The sequence below is a fragment of the Passer domesticus genome, chromosome 34 (genome assembly GCF_036417665.1).
Source record: "Passer domesticus isolate bPasDom1 chromosome 34, bPasDom1.hap1, whole genome shotgun sequence".
NCBI classification, from domain to species: Eukaryota; Metazoa; Chordata; class Aves; order Passeriformes; family Passeridae; genus Passer; species Passer domesticus.
This window is the reverse complement of record NC_087507.1, coordinates 667,038-686,510: the sequence shown is the minus strand read 5'-3', so window position 1 is coordinate 686,510 and position 19,473 is coordinate 667,038. Positions and strand designations below refer to the sequence as shown.

Sequence of the window (19,473 nt, the reverse complement as noted above, 5' to 3'; positions counted from 1 at the left end):
AGGGACAGCCATGGGGACAGCCATAGGGATAATGGGGCAATAGGGACAATGGGGACAATGGGGATATCGGGGACAATGGGGACAGTGGGGATGGGACAATGGGGCAATGGGGGCAATGGGGACAATGGGGACAATGGGGCAATGGGGATATAGGGGACAGTGGGGACAATGGGGATAGAGGGGACAATGGGTACAGTGGGGACTTCGGGAATTTAGGGGACAACGGGTACAATGGGGACAGTGGGACAGTGGGGACCTTGCGGATAATGGCGATATGGAGGACGGGGACACAGGGGACAGTATGGACAATGGGGATACAGGGGACAAAGGGACAATGTGGACACTGGGGACAATGGGGACAATGGGACAATGGGGACACGGGACAGTGGGGACAGTGGGGTACAGGGACAACGGGGACATGTCCTACTGTCTGCCGGTGACCCAGAGGTCGCTGGCCTGTCCCCAGACCAGGTAGTCCTGTCCCCTGCGCAGCTGCAGCGCGTCCCGGCACTGCTGGTGGCTCACGAAGGTCCTGTTGCTGCCCGCCGGGTCCTCGTCCGTGCCTGCTCGGCGTGGCACCGTGTCACCATGGCACCGTGTCGCCATGTCACCATGGCACCGTGTCACCGTGGTGACGGGTCACCATGGCGACGGGTCACCATGGCAACGTGTCACCTGGTGACGGGTCACCATGGCACCATGTCACCATGGTGACGGGTCACCATGGCGACGGGTCACCGTGGCAACGTGTCACTGTGGCACCGTGTCACCATGGCGACGGGTCACCATGGCGACGTGTCACCATGGTGACGGGTCACCATGGCACCGGGCAACATGGCACCATGGCACCATGAAAAATGTGTCACCATGGCAACATGTCACTGTGTCACCATGGAACCATGGCTCCATGGCACCGTGTCACCGTGTCACCATGGCACCGTGTCACTGTGTCATCATGGCACCGTGTGTCACACTGTGTTAACATGGCATCGTGTCACCCTGTCACCATGGCTCCATGGCACCGTGTCACCGTGTCACCATGGCACCGTGTCACTGTGTCATCATGGCACCGTGTGTCACACTGTGTTAACATGGCATCGTGTCACCCTGTCACCATGGCTCCATGGCACCGTGTCACCGTGTCACCATGGCACCGTGTCACTGTGTCATCATGGCACCGTGTGTCACACTGTGTTAACATGGCATCGTGTCACCCTGTCACCATGGCTCCATGGCACCGTGTCACCGTGGCACCATGTTGCCATGGCTCCGTGTCACTGTGTCACTATGGCACCGTGTCACCATGGCGACGGGTCACCATGGCACCGTGCTACCATGGCACCATGCTACCATGGCACCATGCCACCGTGTCACCATGGTGATGGGTCACCATGGCACCATGGCACTGTGTCACCCTGTCACCATGGCACCGTGTCACCATGGCACCGTGGCAACGTGTCACCATGGCACCGTGTTACCGTGTCACCATGTTACCATGGCACCATGTCACCAGGTCACCATGGCACCATGTCACCAGGTCACCATGGCACTGTGGCACTGTGTCGCCATGGCACTGTCACCATGGCACCATGTCACCTTGTCACCACGGCGCTATGGCACAGTGTCACCACGGTGCCATGGCACTGTGTCACCATGTCACCGTGTCACCGTGTCACCTCCACCCCCCAAACACGGCAGCCGTGGTGACACCACCCCCCTGTGGTGGCACTGGGTGCCTCCAGCTTTGCCAGCAGGCTTGGTGTCCCCAACGCACCACGGTGACACTGACCTCACGTGGGTGACACCGACCCCAGCTGGGTGACACCAGCCCCGGTTGGGTGACACTGACCCCACCCAGGTGACACCAACCCTGGTTGGGTGACACCAGCCCCACTGGGTGACACTGACCCCACCTGGGTGACACCGACCCCAATGGGGTGACACCAGCCCCACTGGGTGACACTGACCCCATCTTGGTGACACCGACCCCACTGGGTGACACCGACCCATCTGGGTGTCACCAACGCCACCCAGGTGACACCACCCCACCTGGCTGTCCCCAACCAGCCCACTTGAGTGTCCCCATCTGCAGGTGACCCCCACCATGTCCCCTCCGTGAGGGCCTTGTCCCCCCTGTGGTGTCCTTGTCCCCCCAAGGTGGCCTTGTCCCCCCTGAGGTGACCTTGTCCCCCTGAGGTGACCTTTTCACCCCGGGGTGTCCTTGTCCTGCCCATGGTGGCCTTGTCCCCCCCGAGGTGGCCCTGTCCCCTCCTTGAGGTGGCCGTACCCATCTTGATGACCGTCAGCACCTCCATGATGTAGTTGTCGTGGGACGGCGTGTCCTCGCGGGCCACCACCCTCACCTTGTACACTGCCGGGGACACGGGGACAGCGCCGTCACCCCCGCCCGCGTGGCCCTGCCGCGCCCCTGTCCCCACCGTGTCCCCAATGTCCCTAACGCCACCCGCCATGACTTGATGTCCCCGATGTCCCTGACATCCCCGATGTCCCCGAAGTCCCCATTGTCCCCCAACATCCCCAGTGTCCTCAATGCCCCTGATGTCACCATTGTCCCCAAAGTCCTCAATATCCCCAGTCCTCTCAATGTCCCCATTGTCCCCATTGTCCCCATTGTCCCCAATGTCCCCATTGTCCTCAATGTCCTCAATGTCCTCAATATCCTCAATGTCTCCAGTCCTCCCAATGTCCCCAACGTCCCTGATATCCCTGATGTCCCCAGTGTCCCCAATGTCCCCAATGCCCCCAATGTCCCCAATGTCCCCAGTGCCCCCGATGTCTCTGATGTCCTCAATGTCTCCAGTCCTCCCAATGTCCCCAGTGTCCCCACCATCCCCAATGTCCCCAGTGTCCCCAATGTCCCCATTGCCCCCAATGTCCCCAATGTCCCCATTGTCCCCGGTGTCCCCACTGTCCCCAATGTCCCCCCTGTCCCCCATTGTCCCCATCTCCCCCAATGTCCCCATTGTTCCCGATGTCCCCAATGCCCCCAATGCCCTCAATGTCCCCAATGTCCCCATTGTTCCCACTGTCCCCCAATATCCCCAATGTCCCCAATGTCCCCATGTCCCCCATCTCCCCCAATGTCCCCATTGCCCCCAATGTCCCCAGTGTCCCCGGTGTCTCCACTGTCCCCATTGTCCCCGGTGTCCCCATGGCTGTCCCCATGTCCCACCGTAGTCCACCCCGGGCTCGCAGGCGCGCTCCATGCGTTGGTTGACGGTGATGGCCACGGGCTCCTCCTGGCGCTTGAAGCAGCTCTCTGTGGGGACATCGAGGGGACATCGAGGGGACATCACGGGGACATCACGGGGACGTCACGGGGACGTCACGCGGACTCAGCCACAAGGTGAACTGTGGCAGGGACGTGTCCCCATCACAGTCATGGCATGTGACATCTCATCAGTGACATGTCCCCACCAGGGCCATGACGTGTCCTACCATGACCATGACATGTCCCACCATGGCCAGGACATGTCCCCACTATGGTGGCATGTGACATTTCGTCATTGATGTGTCCCACCATGACCATGACATGCTCCCACCATGGCCATGATGTGTCCCCACCATGGTGACATGTGACATCTCATCATTAACGTGTCCCACTATGACCGTGACACGTCCCACCATGACCATGAGGTGTCCCCACCATGGTGGCAAGTGACATCTCATCATTGACGTGTCCCACCCTGCCAGGGCAGCCTGCCCGTTCCCGTGTTCCCGTGTCCCATGTCCCATGTCCTGTGTGCCGTGTCCCGTGTCCCGTGTCCCGTGTCCCCGTGTCACCTTCGGCGCAGCGACACACGTCCCCCTGGCAGATCTTGTTCAGCTTCCCGCCCTCCTTGTCCGGGTGGTAGAACCGCGTGCAGCGATCGTCTGCGGGACAGGGGGACATGGGGACATCAGGGGACAGCAGGGGATGGCAGGGGACAGCAGGGGATATGGGGACAGCAGGGGACAGCGGGGGACAGCAGGGGACATGGGGGACACGGGGGACATCAGGGGACTTCAGGGGACAGCAGGGGACAGCGGGGGACAGCAGGGGACAGTGGGGGACACGGGGGACACCAGGGGACACCAGGGGATGTGGGGACATCAGGGGACATCACCCAGGGGGCATGAAGACATGGGGACAGTGGGGATATCAGCCAGGGGGACACAGGTGACAGAGGTAACAGAGGTCATAGAGGTGACCTGGGTGACCTAGGTGGCACTAGGGACGGGGACAGGGACAGAGGGGACAGGGACAGGGACAGGGAGAGGGAAGGGACAGGGACAGGGACGGGGATAGGGATGGGAACAACAACAGGGACAGGGACAGAGACAGGGGCAGAGGGGACAGGGAGGGGACAGAGGGGACAAAGGGGATGGGGACAGGGACAGGGACAGGGACAGGGACAGGGACAGGGACAGGGACAGGGACAGGGAGGGGACAGTGCCACACCGATCCTGTAGTAGCTGTAGACGCTGACGGCCGCGGGCTGGATCAGCCCCACCTGGAACCTCTGGTGGGCCTTGAAGGCGAAACACTCCTGGGCCTTGTGGGACACCTGGGGACAGCACGGGGACAGGGACAGGACAGGGACAGGGACAGGGACGGGGACGGGGACAGGGACGGGGACAGCGACAGGGACAGGGGACACGGGGGTGGCACTCAGACAGGCTGCGAGCCACCTCCCCAACACACCTGGTCCTGTCCCCAGCCATGTCCCCGTGCTGTCCCCACCCGTCCCTGGCCTTGTCACCACCTTGAGACCGTTGCTGTCACCACCCCTGTCCCTAGATGTGTCCTTGTCACAGCCTTGTCCCCCTCCTGTCCCTGCCCATGTCCCCAACTCCATCCTGATGCCTGTCCCTGTCCTGTCCCTGTCCCCATCCCTGTCCCCCCACCTTGTCATTGTCCCTGTTCCTGTTCCTGTCCCTGTCCCTGTCCCTGTCCCTGTCCCTGTCCCTGTCCCCCCACCTTGTCATTGTCCCTGTCCCCATCCCTGTCCTCTCACATTCCTGTCCCATCTTGTCCCCGTGTCCCTCCTGTCCCCAGTGTCCCCACCTTCATCATCACGCCTGTCCCCCTCCTGTCCCCGCTCATGTCCCCAACATCTTGGCCCCTGTGACATCCTGTCCCCATCCTGTCCCTGTCCCTGTCCCTGTCCCTGTCCCATCCTGTCCCTGTCCCATCGTGTCCCCACCCCTGTCCCACCTTGTCATTGTCCCATCTTGTCCCTGTCACCATCCCAGTCCTGTCCCCACCCCCGTGTCCCCCGTGTCCCCCGTGTCCCCAGTGTCCCCGGTGTCCCCGGTGTCCCCACCTTGTCCAGGTAAATGACGACGTTGCTGCGCTCTTTGTCCTGGTCCAGCTCGAACTTGGAGATGTACCGGTCCACGCCCTCGGACAGCTGGGGACAGCGGGGACAGCGTGACACAGGGGACAGCAGGGACAGTGTGACACCGGGGACAGTGTGACACCGGGCACGGGGAGATCAGGGACAGCGGGGACAGAGTGACACCGGGGACAGCGGGGACAGCGGGGACAGTGTGACACCGGGGACACTGTGACACCGGGGACACTGTGACACCAGGGACAGCAGGGACAGCGGGGACAGTGTGACACCGGGGACAGAGTGACACCGGGGACAGTGTGACACCGGGCATGGGGACAGCGGGGACGGTGTGACACCGGGCACAGTGTGACACCGGGGACAGTGTGACACCGGGCACGGGGACAGCAGGGACAGTGGGAACAGCGGGGACAGCGTGACACAGGGGACAGCGTGACACCGGGGACAAAGGGGACAGCGGGGACAGCGTGACACAGGGGACAGCAGGCACGGTGTGACACCGGGGACAGCGTGACACCGGGGACAGTGTGACACCGGGCATGGGGACAGCGGGGACGGTGTGACACCGGGGACAGCATGACAGCGGGTATGGGGACACCAGGGACAGTGGGGACAACGGGGACAGCAGGGACAGCGGGGACAGAGTGACACTGGGGACAGCGTGACACCGGGCATGGGCGACAATGGGGACAGTATGACACAGGACACGGGGGACATGCGGTGACACAGGGAATGTGGGCCATCAGGGACATTGTGACACTAGGACACAGGGACACTTGGGACATGCAGGGACACGGAATGGCATCAGGACATGGGGACATGTGGGGACTTGGTGACACCGGGCCCGTGGACACATGGTAACACCAGGAATGTAGGACACATGGTGACATGGAACGGCATCAAGACATGGGGACACGCAGGGACATGGTGACACTGGGCACACAGGGACACGCAGGGACACACAGGGACAACGGCAATGTGGGGACACTTGTGCCAATGTGGGGACATTGATGGTGACATCATCATTGATGATGACATGATGGCACAAAGACATGAGGTCACCTGTCTTTGTACCCATGTCCCCCCTCTGAGTGTCCCCATGTCCCCCACCCTAGTGTCCCCGTGTGTCCACATGTCACCTGTGTGTCCCCGGTGTGTCCACATGTCCCCCAGTGTCCCCATGTCCCCCCGTGTGTCCCCGTGTCCCCACACTGACCCTCCTCAGGTCCTGCACGTCCGGCGAGAAGCCCGTGAGCATGGTGACATCCAGGATGGACATGGTGGCATCCACGGTGTCCAGGTGCCTGTGGGGACACAGCTGAGGCCACGCCCGCCTGTCCCCAACCCCCGCAGCGTCCCCAGCGTCCCCGATGTCACCATCCCCACGGGACAAGGTGAGTTCTTTTTGTCCCCAGTGTCACCGTCCTTGTCCCTGATGTCCCCAATGTCCCCATTTTCCTCCTTGTCCCCAATGTCCCTTCCTCCCCTTCCCCTCCCTGTCCCCAATGTCCCCAGTGTCCCCAATGTCCCCAGTGTCCCCAATGTCCCTGCTGTTCACAGTGTCCCCATCCTCTCCCTGATGTCCTTGTCCCCAACAGCCCCTCCCTGTCCCCAATGTCCCCAATGCCCCCAGTGTCCCCAATGCCCCCAGTGTCCCCAATGCCCTCAATGTCCCCAATGCCCCCAGTGTCCCCAATGCCCCCAATGTCCCCAATGCCCCCAGTGTCCCCAATGCCCCCAATGCCCCCAATGTCCCCAGTGTCCCCAATGCCCCCAATGTCCCCAGTGTCCCCAATGCCCCCAATGCCCCCAATGCCCCCAATGTCCCCAATGTCCCCAGTGTCCCCACCTGGTGCAGATGGTGATCTTCACAGACCTGATGACATCCTCCTCCTCCTTGCCTGGTGGGGACAACGAGGTGACATCGAAGGTGACACAAGGCACACACGGGGAGTGGCTGGCGGTGGCACAGCGGGGACAGGGAGGGGACAGTTGGGGACCCACCCGTGTTGACCTCCTCCACGCCCACGCTCAGGTCGAAGTTGTCACACTTGTCGTCCCTCTCGGGGACCTTGGCGTGGTACACGGTCACCACTGTCATTGTCCCCTTGCCCACGCCCTCGGCCTTGACCGTGAAGTCCTCGTTCAGCTTGGTCTGAGGGGACAGGGACATTGCGAGGGGACAGGGGACACTGGGAAGGGACAGGGACATTGGGAGGGGACAGGGACATCGCGAGGGGACAGGGGACACTGGGAAGGGACAGGGACATTGGGAGGGGACAGGGGACATTGGGAGGGGACAGGGACATTGGGAAGGGACAGGGGACATTGGAAAGGGACAGGGACATTGAGAGGGGACAGGGACATTGCGAGGGGACAGGGGACACTGGGAGGGGACAGGGACATTGGGAGGGGAGAGGGACATTGGGAGGGGACAGGGACATTGGGAGGGGAGAGGGACATTGGGAGGAGACAGGGACATTGTGAGGGGACAGGGGACATTGGGAGGGGACAGGGACATTGCGAGGGGACAGGGGACACTGGGAGGGGACAGGGGACACTGGGAGGGGACAGGGACATTGGGAGGGGACAGGGGACACTGGGAGGGGACAGGGACATTACGAGGGGACAGGGGACAGGGGCATTTGGAGGGGACAGGGGACATTGGGAGGGGACAGGGGCATTGGGAGGGGACAGGGGCATTTGGAGGGGACAGGGGACATTGCGAGGGGACAGGGGACACTGGGAGGGGACAGGGACATTACGAGGGGACAGGGGACACTGGGGGGGGACAGGGACATTGGGAGGGGACAGGGACATTGCGAGGGGACAGGGGACACTGTGAGGGGACAGGGGACATTGGGAGGGGACAGGGACATTGGGAGGGGACAGGGGACATTGGGAGGGGACAGGGGACACTGGGGGGGGACAGGGACATTGCGAGGGGACAGGGGACATTGCGAGGGGACAGGGGACACTGTGAGGGGACAGGGACATTGCAAGGGGACAGGGGACACTGGGAGGGGACAGGGACATTGCGAGGGGACGGGGACACTGGGAGGGGACAGGGACATTGGGAGGGGACAGGGGACACTGCGAGGGGACAGGGGACATTGCGAGGGGACAGGGGACACTGGGGGGGACAGGGGACATTGCGAGGGGACAGGGGACACTGGGAGGGGACAGGGACATTACGAGGGGACAGGGGACATTGGGAGGGGACAGGGACATTGGGAGGGCACAGGTGATAGGGGACATTGGGAGGGGACAGGGACATTGGGAGGGCACAGGTGATAGGGGACATTGGGAGGGGACGGGGGACAGGGGACATTGGGAGGGGACAGAGATGTTGGGAGTGGACAGGGGACATTGGGAAGGGACAGGTGACATTGGGAGGAGACATGGTGATGGGACGGGATTATCCAATGAGGAGACCCAGAGGTGACAGTGCCAGGTGACACTGCCAGGGGACAGGGACAGGGTGAATGGGTGACAAGGTTACAGGTGACAAGGGCCTGGGCCATCCCAAGCCTTGAGAGGACACAGAGGGCACAGGACATGGAGGGGACACTGATGGCCATGGTGGTGGGACGGGATTATCCAACGAGGAGACCCAGAGGTGACAGTGCCAGGTGACGCTGCCAGGTGAGAGGTGACAATGCCAGGTGCCAGGTGCCAAGGACAGGGACAGGTACCTCGGTGGAGCGCGCCACCAGCGCGTTGCTGTTCTCGATGCGGTACTTGATGGGGCTGGCGCGGCGCGGCAGCAGCACCGACACGTCCAGCTCCAGCTGCTGCTGGGACTTCGTGGCCACCTGGTACTGGGCCAGCGCTTGGAACACCATGATGGTGGCCTGAGGGGACACTGGGGTCACCAGGGCTTGGGGACACTGGGTGGAGAACCCACAAGGACTCTTGGGTGGGCATGGTGGCCTGAGGGGACATCAGGGTCACTACGGCTTGGGGACACCAGCTGTGCATCTGCCTGGTGCTGGGCCAGCACTTGGAACACCATGATGGTGGCCTGAGGGGACACTGGGGTCACCAGGGCTTGGGGACACTGGGTGGAGAACCCACAAGGACTCTTGGGTGGGCATGGTGGCCTGAGGGGACATCGGGGTCACCAGGGCTTGGGGACATTGGTGGAGAGCCCACAAGGACTCCTGGGTGGGTATGGTGGCCTGAGGGGACATCAGGGTCACCAGGGCTTGGGGACACCAGCTCTGTGTCCACCCAGTGCTGGGCCAGCACTTGGAACACCATGATGGTGGCCTGAAGGGACACTGAGGTCACCAGGGCTTGGGGACACTGGGTGGAGAACCCACAAGGACTCCTGGGTGGCCTGAGGGGACAGTGGTGTCACCAGGGCTTGGGGACACTGATGGAGAACCCACAAGGACTTCTGGGCAGCCTGAGGGGACACTGGTGTCACCAGGGCTTGGGGACATCAGCTGGAGCACCCCCAAAGTCCTCTGAGTGACCTTTGTCTCCTGTGCCACCAAAGACGTCCCCAAAAAGACAACGCCCATTCTGTCACCCCCAGCGCCACCAGGTGTCCCTGAGGTGTCCCCGCCGGGGTGGGGTGGCCGGGGTGTCCCGTGTCCCACCTGGGTGGAGCCGTAGCCCCCTCCGTAGTAGTTCTGCTGGGCGAGCCACCGGACCACCGGCCCGGCCAGCTCGGACTTCTTCATCTGCACCAGGGCCAGCAGCGCGTAGGACGTGCCCTCGATGTTGTAGGTGCGGGCGTTGCGCTCCTCCCAGCTGGCCCCACCTGTGGGGACATCGGGGACACCTTCAGCCACCAGGGCCACCCACGGCCACCTCAGCCCGGCCCCAAATTACAGCCCCGGGTGAGGCGTTACCTCAGGAGGATCCAAAACCTCTTCTGGAGAACCTCAGAAGGACCCAAAACCATCTCCCCTCACCCCAAATTCCAACCCTGGGTGAGGATTCAGTTCTGGAGAACCTCAGGAGGACCCAAAACCACCTCCCTCACCCCAGTTTCAGCCTTCTCAACCCCAAGGTGAGGTGTCACCTTTGAGAACCTCAGGAGGACCCAAAACCACCTCCCCTCACCCCAAATTCCAACCCTGGGTAAGGATTCAGTTCTGAAGAACCTCAGGAGGACCCAAAACCACCTGCCCTCACCCCAGTTTCAACCTTCTCAACCCCAAGGTGAGGTGTCATCTTTGAGAACTTCAGGAGGACCCAAAACCACCTTCCCTCATCCCAAATTCCAACCCTGGGTGAGGATTCAGTTCTGGAGAACCTCAGGAGGACCCAAAACCACCTCCCCTCACCCCAGTTTCAGCCTTCTCAACCCCAAGGTGAGGTGTCACCTTTGAGAATCACAGGAGGACCCAAAGCCACCTCCCCTGACCCCAAATTCCAACCCTGGGTGAGGATTCAGTTCTGGAGAACCTCAGGAGGACCCAAAACCGGCTTTGGAGAAAACCACCCCTGACCCAAATTTCAACCCTTTCCACACCAAGGGGAGATGGAGAACCTCATGAAGACCCAAAACCACCTCCTTTCACCCCAACTTTGACTCCTGTTGAGGTGTTACCTTTGGAGAATCTCATGAAGACCCAAACTCATCTCCTTTCACCCCAGTTTTGACCTCTCTTGAGGCTCCACCTTTGGAGAACCTCATAAAGACCCAAACCCACCTTTTTTCACCCCAACTGTGATCCCTCTTGAGATGCCACTTTTGGAGAACCTCATGAGGACCCAAACCCACCTTTTTCACCCTAATTTTGACCCCTGTTGAGACATCACCTTTGGAGAACCTCATGAAGACCCAAACCCACCTTTTTTCACCCCAATTTTGACCCCTGCTGAGATGTTACCTTTGGAGAACCTCATGAGGATCCTCTCAGTCTTGAGCTTCCCGGCCAGGGCCAGCGCGTAGGACGCCAGGGCCACCGTGTAGGGCCGGGCCAGCTGCTCGTAGCGCCGGGCCAGGAACCCGGCGGCTTTGTTGATGCTCTCGTCCAAGTTCTGGGAATGAAGGATGGAAAATTTGGGATCTCAGGTGGCTTCCATGACGGTCTGTCACCTCGGGAATGTCCCTGTCCCTGCGTGGGGTCACTCACATTGACGTGGTCCTTGCAGGTGTCCCGTGCCTCCTCCAGGGCGATGAGGACGAAGGCGGTGAGGGACACCTCGGGCTCGGCGCCTTGGTAGCCTCCCTGTGGGACAAAAAAGAGGGAAAAAAACTCGGGATCGGGGTTTTCCAAGTGCTCGGTGGTCCACCAGGAGCTCATCCAAAGATCTGTCCTTGACAGGTCTGGGGGACACCCAAGGGACAGCCAGGGGACATCCAAATGTCACCCAAGGGACATCCAAAGAATATCTGACCTTCGTCTGACCTTCACATGAAGAACATCCAAAGGACACTCAAGGGACACCCAAGGGACACCCAAGGGACACCCCAACTTTGCCCAAGGGAACTCATAAAACACCTAAGGGACACCCAAGGAAGACCCAAGGAATGTTTGACCTTCACCTGACCTTCATCCCAGGAAGGTCCAAGGAACACACAAGGAACACCTGACCTTCACCCAAGGAACACCCAAAACCCACGCAAAATTCAACCAAGGACCACTCAAAGGATCCCTGAGGTTTGCTTGACCTTCACCCAAGGAACGCCCAAGGAACATCTGACCTTCACCCAAGGAACGCCCAAAACCCACCCAAAATTCAACCAAGGACCACTCAAAGAATTCCTGAGGTTCGCTTGACCTTCACCCAAGGAACGCCCAAGGAACACCTGACCTTCACCCAAGGAACACCCAAAATCCACCCAAAATTCAACCAAGGACCACTCAAAGAATTCCTGAGGCTCGCTTGACCTTCACCCAAGGAACACCCAAGGATCACCAGACCTTCACCCAAAACCCACACAAAAACTCCCACCCTCCACCCGTGGTCCCCAAACTTTGGCCACCAGCAGTGACAGGGTTGAGGTGTCCCCCTACCACCATCTCCTTATGGATGACGGGCGCGTCCTCCTGGAAGACCCCGTCCGGCTTCTGCTTGTTGAGGATGAGCCACTTGAGGGGCCCACAGATCTCGCCGTGCTCGATGTCCGTCAGCTTCCTGGCCATGGCGAACACCTTGACCACGTAGGCGGTCAGCCTGGGGACGGGGACAGCCGAGTGTCACATCCGGCCCTGTCACCTGGGCTGGGTGGTGGTGGTGGTGGCAGCAGGTCCCTCACCAGGTGCTGGAGGGGCGGTTGATGAAGGCGGCGTAGGAGCTGTCGGGCTTGCGGAAGGCCAGCTGCTGGGTGTAACCTGCGAGGAGATGGCCATTGGTCAACATGTGGGGTGGCCTGGGTGGGCTTCAGGCCACCAATGTCCTCCAACCGTTGGCCAACACAAGGGGTGGCCAGTGGTGGCCCCAGGCCACCAACGTCCTCCAACTGTTTGTCAACATGAGGGGTGGCCGGTGGTGGGAATGGCCTTAGGCCGCCAATGTCCTCCAGCCGTTGGCCAACACGAAGAGCACCCACCCAAGCTGAGGAACCCTCAGGCTACCAACCCCCTCTGGAGCCCCTCCCAGTGCAAACCAGTAACTCTGGAAACCCCAAAGTGGCATCACCCAACCCAGGTCACCTCCAGAGGAGCGACCTTCTGCACCATCTCGGATGATAGGGACCTTCTGTGACCCAAGAGAGGACTCTGAGGGACATTCCCACCATTTTGAGGATGTTCCCACCATTTTGAGGACACTCCCACCACTTTTGAGGATATTCCCAAAATTTTGAGGACGTTACCACCATTTTGAGGACATTCCCACCATTTTGGTGCCATTCCCACCATTTTGAGAACACTCCCACCACTTTTGGGGCCATTCACACCATTTTGAGGACATTCCCACCACTTTTGTTGCCATTCCCACCACTTTTGTTGCCATTCCCACCATTTGTGCCCGTTCCCACCACTTTCGGTGCCGTTCCCACCACTTTTGGGGCTGTTCCCACCATTTTGAGGACACCCCCACCACTTTTGGGGCCTTTCCCACCATTTTGAGGACATTCTCACCACTTTTGGGGCCATTCCCACCACTTTTGGTACTGTTCCCACCACTTTTGGGTCCATTCCCATCACTTTTGTTGCCGTTCCCACCATTTTGATGCCATTCCCACCATTTTGAGGACATTCCCACCAATTTGAGGACATTTCCAAAATTTTGAGGACATTCCCACCCCTTTTGAGGACATTTCCACCACTTTGAGGACATTGCCACCCTTTTTGGGGCCACTCCCACCACTTTCGAGGCTGTGCCCACCATTTTGAGGACATTCCCACAATTTTGAAGACATTCCCACCAGTTTTGTTGCCATTCCCACCATTTTGAGGATATTTCCACCACAGTTGTGGCCATTCCCACCATTTTGAGGACATTCCCACCACTTTTGGGGCCTTTCCCACCATTTTGAGGACATTCCCACCACTTTTGAGGACATTCCCAAAATTTTGAGGACATTCCCACCACTTTGATGCCATTCCCACCATTTTGAGGACACTCCCACCACTTTTGTTGCCCTTCCCACCATTTTGAGGACATTCTCACCACTTTTAGGGCCATTCCCACCATTTTTGGTGCCGTTCCCACCACTTTTGGGTCCATTCCCACCACTTTTGGGGCCGTTCCCACCTTTCTTGATCAGCTCGATGGCCCCCGCCCGGCGGTCGATGCCGAAGTTCTCCCACTGCGCGGTGTTGTCCAGGTAGTGGACGGCGATGACCGTGGGGGTCATGGCGATCATGTTCTGCTCCCCACAGCCCGACGGCGTCACGATCAGGTGCTTCAGCTTGGCCCCATCAATGGCCTTCTCCACGATGATGGACACGGGGTTGCCTGGGCCAGGAGAGGACGTGTCACGCTCAGGATGTCCCACCTGTCCCCTCCCTCCAGGTTGTCCCCAGGTGTCCTCTCCTTGGTGCTCACCCTGGATGCTGACTTTGGTCTCCGACTCGGTGTTGGGGACGATGTCCGAGAGGTCTGCGGCCTTCACCCGCTCCTCCTGCACCCCGTCTGTGGGGTGGGGTGGACATGGGTGACCTCAAATGCTCCCCATGTCCCACCCCCGTGAGGTGACCCAGCCCCACCCCACATCAGGGTGTCCCTTGTCCCCCCCGACCACACCAGGATGTCCCTTGTCCCTTGAGATGTCTCGGTTTCATGATGGGATGTCCCTTGTCCTCAAAGTTGTCCCAAACCTGATCTTGGAGGTGCCCCCTTGATCCCCAAAGATGTCCCAGACCCACTGTGGGATCTCTCTGGTTCCCAAAGATGTCCCAAACCCAAAGCTGAACCTCCCCGTTCCCCAAAGATGTCCCAAAGCCACCGTGGGATCTCCCTGGTCCCCAAAGATGTCCCAAAGCCACCATGGGATATTTCTGGTCCCCAAAGTTGTCCCAGACATGATCTTGGAGGTGCCTCCTTGATCCTTCCAGATGTCCCACACCCACTGTGGAAACTTCCCAGTCCCCAAAGATGTCCCAAACCCAAATCTGAACCTTTCTGGTCCCCAAAGATGTCCCAAACCCAAAGTTGAACCTCTCCGTTCCCCAGAGATGTCCCAAAGCCACCATGGGAGCTCCTTGATCCCCAAAGATGTCCCAAAGCCAACATGGGATATTTCTGGTCTCCAGAGATGTCCCAAAGCCACCTTCCTGGTCCCCAAAGATGTCCCAAAGCCACTGTGGGAGCTCCCTGGTCCCACGGGATGTCCCAAAGCCACCGTGGGAGCTCCCTGGTCCCCAAAGACGTCCCAAAGCCACCGTGGGAGCTTCCTGGTCCGCAGAGATTTCCCAAAGCCACCATGGGATATTTCTGGTCTCCAGAGATGTCCTAAATCTGCAGTGGGACCTCCTTGATCCCCAAAGATGTCCCAAAGCCACGATGGGATATTTCTGGTCTCCAGAGATGTCCCAAAGCCACCGTGGGAGCTCCCTGGTCCCCAGAGGTGTCACTCACTGACTCCCTTGTTCTGCGGGTCCAGCTCCACGATCTTCACCGTCTTCTCCAGCCGCATCCCCTCGGGCTGTCCAGGGCAGAGTCCAGCACTGAAGGTGGGGTTGGGTCTGGGGTCCTCCCCTTCCCAACCCCTCCGCACCACTGGGAGAGGCCTCCCAGTATAAACCAGTACCCCCAGTGACACATGGGGACAGCCCCAGGAGGCCACCCCGGGTCACACAGGTCGCTGAGGTCCTGGAGACCCTGAGGTCACTCTTGTGTCTTGGTCAAATTCATTGTGGGGCCACCATGGTCGGCCTGACCTTGGTGACCCCATCCAGATCATCAATGCAGATATTGATTGAAAATACCAAATCAATAAAGGGATCAAGTTTCATGATCAGACTGATCCCTCCTGATAATCAATGAAGATATTGATTGAAAATATCAAATCAATATGGGTATCAGAGCAAGTGGTCAGCCTGATACCATCCAGCTCATCAATGAAATATTGATTAAAAATACCAAATCAATAAGGGCATCAAGTCCCATGGTCAGGCTGACCTTGGTGACCCCATCCAGCTCATCAATGAAGATATTGATTAATAATATCAAATCAATAAGGGCATCAAGTCCCATGGTCAGGCTGACCTTGGTGACCCCATCCAGATCATCAATGAAAATATTGATTAAAAATACCAGATCAATAACCGTATCAAACCAACCTGGCCACACACTGACCCCTTGTGGCCACCACGTGTCACCGGCCATGCCACCACCCACCACCGCCCTCTGCTGTGGTGGCCCTGGGCCACCCGTGGTGGCCACCCAGCCACCAAAGAACAACACACGGGTGCCACCACACTGGGGACATCTCACCAAGGGAGGTGCCACCACCGCGGCCACCGGTGGCCACTCACCACAACTCGGAGCTTCTTCTTGACCCCGTCGCCCACGTACTGGTTGCGGACAGCCGCCTTGACCTCGATGTCCAGCAGGCCGAGCTTGAGGGGGACGATGACGAAGGACACGGTGCGCGAGGACTCGGCCTTCATCCTCAGCACCTGCTGGAAGCGCCGCTTGGCCGTGGAGGGGCTGCACAGGTCGGGGTTGTAGACCAGCTCCACGCGCACCTGGACGGTGACAGGGAGGTCACACCTGAGGTCCAGAGAGAGGGCGACGGCGTCCCCAAAAAACGTCCCCAACTGACCGTGATGTCGTGCAGCCAGTAGTTGTAGAGGATGGCGCGGATCTCCACCTGCTCGTTCCTCACCACCGAGTAGGGCAGGCGGAGGTCGATGAAGAACTCCTTCATCACCGTGATCTCGTAGGGGTCGGCCACGCACAGCCCTGGGGTGGGGGACATGAGGGGGGTTGGGGTTGGGGGACGCCTCGTGCTGCCAAGGAGCCCCGAGGTCTTCAGAGGTCCCTGGAAGTCCAGGGAGTCGTCAAAAGGTTTAGGGGATCCGTCAAAACTCACAGAATCCTCACAAGGTTTAGGGGATCCATCAAGACCCACAGAGTCTTCCCAAGGTTTAGGAGATACATCAAAACCCATGTTCTTCCCAAAGTTTGGGAGATCTATCCACACCCACAGAGTCCTCACAAAGTTTAGGGGATCCATCAAAACTCATGTTCTTCCCAAGGCTTGGGAGATCCATCAAGACCCACAGAATCCTCACAAGGTTTAGGGGATCCATCAAAATCCATGTTCTTCCCAAGGTTTAGGAGATCTATCAAGACCCACAGAATCCTCTCAAGGTTTAGGGGATCCTTCAAGAACTGTGGGATCCTTTCAAGGTTTAGGAGATCCATCAAGACCCACAGAGTCCTCACAAGGTTTAGGGGATCCATCAAAACCCATGTTCTTCCCAAGGTTCAGGAGATCCATCAAAACCCATGTTCTTCCCAAGGTTCAGGAGATCCATCAAAACCCATGTTCTTCCCAAGGTTTAGGAGATCCATCAAGACCCACAGAATCCTCACAAGGTTTAGGAGATCCATCAAGAACTGTAGGATCCTTTCAAGGTTTAGGAGATCCATCAAGACCCACAGAATCCTCACAAGGTTTAGGGGATCCATCAAAACCCACAGAGTCCTCACAAGGTTTAGGGGATCCTTCAAAATCCATGTTCTTCCCAAGGTTTAGGAGATCCATCAAGACCCACAGTCTTCCCAAGGTTTAGGAGATCCATCAAGAACTGTGGGATCCTCTCAAGGTTTAGGGGATCCATCAAAACCCACAGAGTCTTTCCAAGGTTTAGGAGACCCCTTGAATCCCAAAGTTTAGAAGATCCCTCAAGTTCCAGAGAGATCCCTCAAATCCCAAGGACGGCCACCAAGCTTTGGGGCATCTCCCCCTCAGATTCTGGAGATCCCTCAAACCCCAGTGAACCCCTCCAGGCCTTAGGAGACCCTTCAGCTCTCAGGGACACCCCACAAGGTTTGAGGACGTTCTGTTGGCCCCAGGAACCCCCTGTCCTCCATGGCCCCGTACCTTTGGAGGGGGAGAGGCTGACGGCCAGCACCTCCCAGGTGGTGATGGAGTCCTTCAGGTACACGGGCAGCGTCTTGGCCGAGACCCTGGAGAGCACAGGAGTGACCAAGGGGGTCACGGCCCACCCCAGGCCAGGCTCGGGGGGTGTCACCATGGGACCTCTCTGGTCCCCAAAGATGTCCCAAACCCACAGCAGGACTTTCCTGGACCCCAGAGATGTCCCAAACCCACAGCTGAACTTCCTTTGTCCCCAAAGTTGTCCCAAACCCACAGCTGGACTTTCCTGGACCCCAGAGATGTCCCAAACCCACAGCTGGACTTCCTTTGTCCCCAAAGATGTCCCAAACCCACAGCTGGACTTCCCTTGTCCCCAAAGTTGTCCCAAATCCACAGCAGGACTTTTCTGGTCCTCAAAGATGTCCCAAACCCACAGCTGGACTTCCTTTGTCCCCAAAGATGTCCCAAACCCACAGCTGGACTTCCTTTGTCCCTAAAGATGTCCCAAACCCACAGCAGGACTTTCCTGGACCCCAAAGATGTCCCAAACCCACAGCTGGACTTCCTTTGTCCCCAAAGTTGTCCCAAACCCACAGCAGGACTTTCCTGGACCCCAAAGATGTCCCAAACCCACAGCTGGACTTCCTTTGTCCCCAAAGATGTCCCAAACCCACAGCGGGACTTCTCTGGTCCCCAAAGATGTCCCAAACCCACAGCGGGACTTTTCTGGTCCCCAAAGATGTCCCAAACCCACAGCAGGACTTTCCTGGTCCCCAAAGTTGTCCCAAACCCACAGTTGGACTTCCTTTGTCCCCAAAGATGTCCCAAACCCACAGAGGGACTTCTCTGGTCCCCAGAGATGTCCCAGACCCCCCAAGCAGGACCAGGAGCTTGGAGATGACCCCTGAGTGGACCAAGAACTCCTGAGTGGACCAGGAGTTGCGCAGTGACCTTTGTCTGGATTTGGGGTGACCATAACTGATCTCCAGACATGTCCAAGCTGGATGGGAACAGGGTGACCACGCCCAGGCTGGGCCATGGGGTGGGAGGGTGGTGGGACAGGGGGTCCAGGCTCACCCCAGCTCATTGGGTGGCTCCGTCAGCTGCTCCACCTGCCACAGCCAGCTCTCGGGGAAGAGGCTCCGCGAGACGATGTCCGAGTCCTCCAAGAACGGATCGTCGTCCTCATGGCCTGGGGGTGGTGGCATCGGCCCTCTCGAACGTGGCCTCACAGCTGAGACCCCTGAGCGGAGCCGGTATCACACCAGCGCCACCCAGTGTCACCCAGTGTCAGCCAGTGTCACCCAGTGTCACCCCAGTGCCACCCCAGTGCCACCGCTTGTCTTGCCCAAGGTCACCCAACTGCCACCCAAGTGTTGCCCGATGAGTTGTCCAAGGATCGCATAAGGAATGCCCCAGGGCCGTTTGATTTTCATGCAAGGAATGCCCAAAACCCACCCAAGACCCTCCCAACTTTCACCCAAGGAACACCTAAGGAGCACCCAAGGAACACCCAAGGTTCACCTGACCTTCCTCCAAGGAAAGTCAAGGAACGCCCAAGGAACACCCAAAGAAGACCCAAAGAACACCCAAGGTTCACCTGATCTACACCAAGGAACACCCAAGGAACATCCAACCTTCACCCAAGCTTTA

At 59.1% G+C, this 19,473-nt stretch overlaps 1 protein-coding gene across 1 annotated transcript in view; it reads right to left on the bottom strand.

Annotated features, from left to right (window-relative positions):
• The window catches only part of C3 (complement C3), a 44,015-nt gene that overhangs the window by 640 nt on the left and 23,902 nt on the right, over positions 1-19,473 (bottom strand). Inside the window, exons 18-39 of the mRNA XM_064402093.1 lie at positions 18,898-19,012; positions 17,824-17,909; positions 16,537-16,676; positions 16,247-16,459; positions 15,348-15,414; positions 14,316-14,402; positions 14,022-14,225; positions 12,580-12,655; positions 12,338-12,497; positions 11,453-11,548; positions 11,207-11,357; positions 9,965-10,128; positions 9,053-9,211; positions 7,362-7,512; positions 7,207-7,258; positions 6,574-6,661; positions 5,328-5,414; positions 4,463-4,568; positions 3,805-3,894; positions 3,194-3,280; positions 2,288-2,371; positions 428-563 (exon numbers count right to left, since the gene is read on the bottom strand). Of these exons, the coding sequence (XP_064258163.1) occupies positions 428-563; positions 2,288-2,371; positions 3,194-3,280; positions 3,805-3,894; positions 4,463-4,568; positions 5,328-5,414; positions 6,574-6,661; positions 7,207-7,258; positions 7,362-7,512; positions 9,053-9,211; positions 9,965-10,128; positions 11,207-11,357; positions 11,453-11,548; positions 12,338-12,497; positions 12,580-12,655; positions 14,022-14,225; positions 14,316-14,402; positions 15,348-15,414; positions 16,247-16,459; positions 16,537-16,676; positions 17,824-17,909; positions 18,898-19,012 (2,599 nt within the window). The remainder of the gene's footprint in view (positions 1-427; positions 564-2,287; positions 2,372-3,193; positions 3,281-3,804; positions 3,895-4,462; positions 4,569-5,327; positions 5,415-6,573; positions 6,662-7,206; positions 7,259-7,361; positions 7,513-9,052; positions 9,212-9,964; positions 10,129-11,206; positions 11,358-11,452; positions 11,549-12,337; positions 12,498-12,579; positions 12,656-14,021; positions 14,226-14,315; positions 14,403-15,347; positions 15,415-16,246; positions 16,460-16,536; positions 16,677-17,823; positions 17,910-18,897; positions 19,013-19,473) is intronic.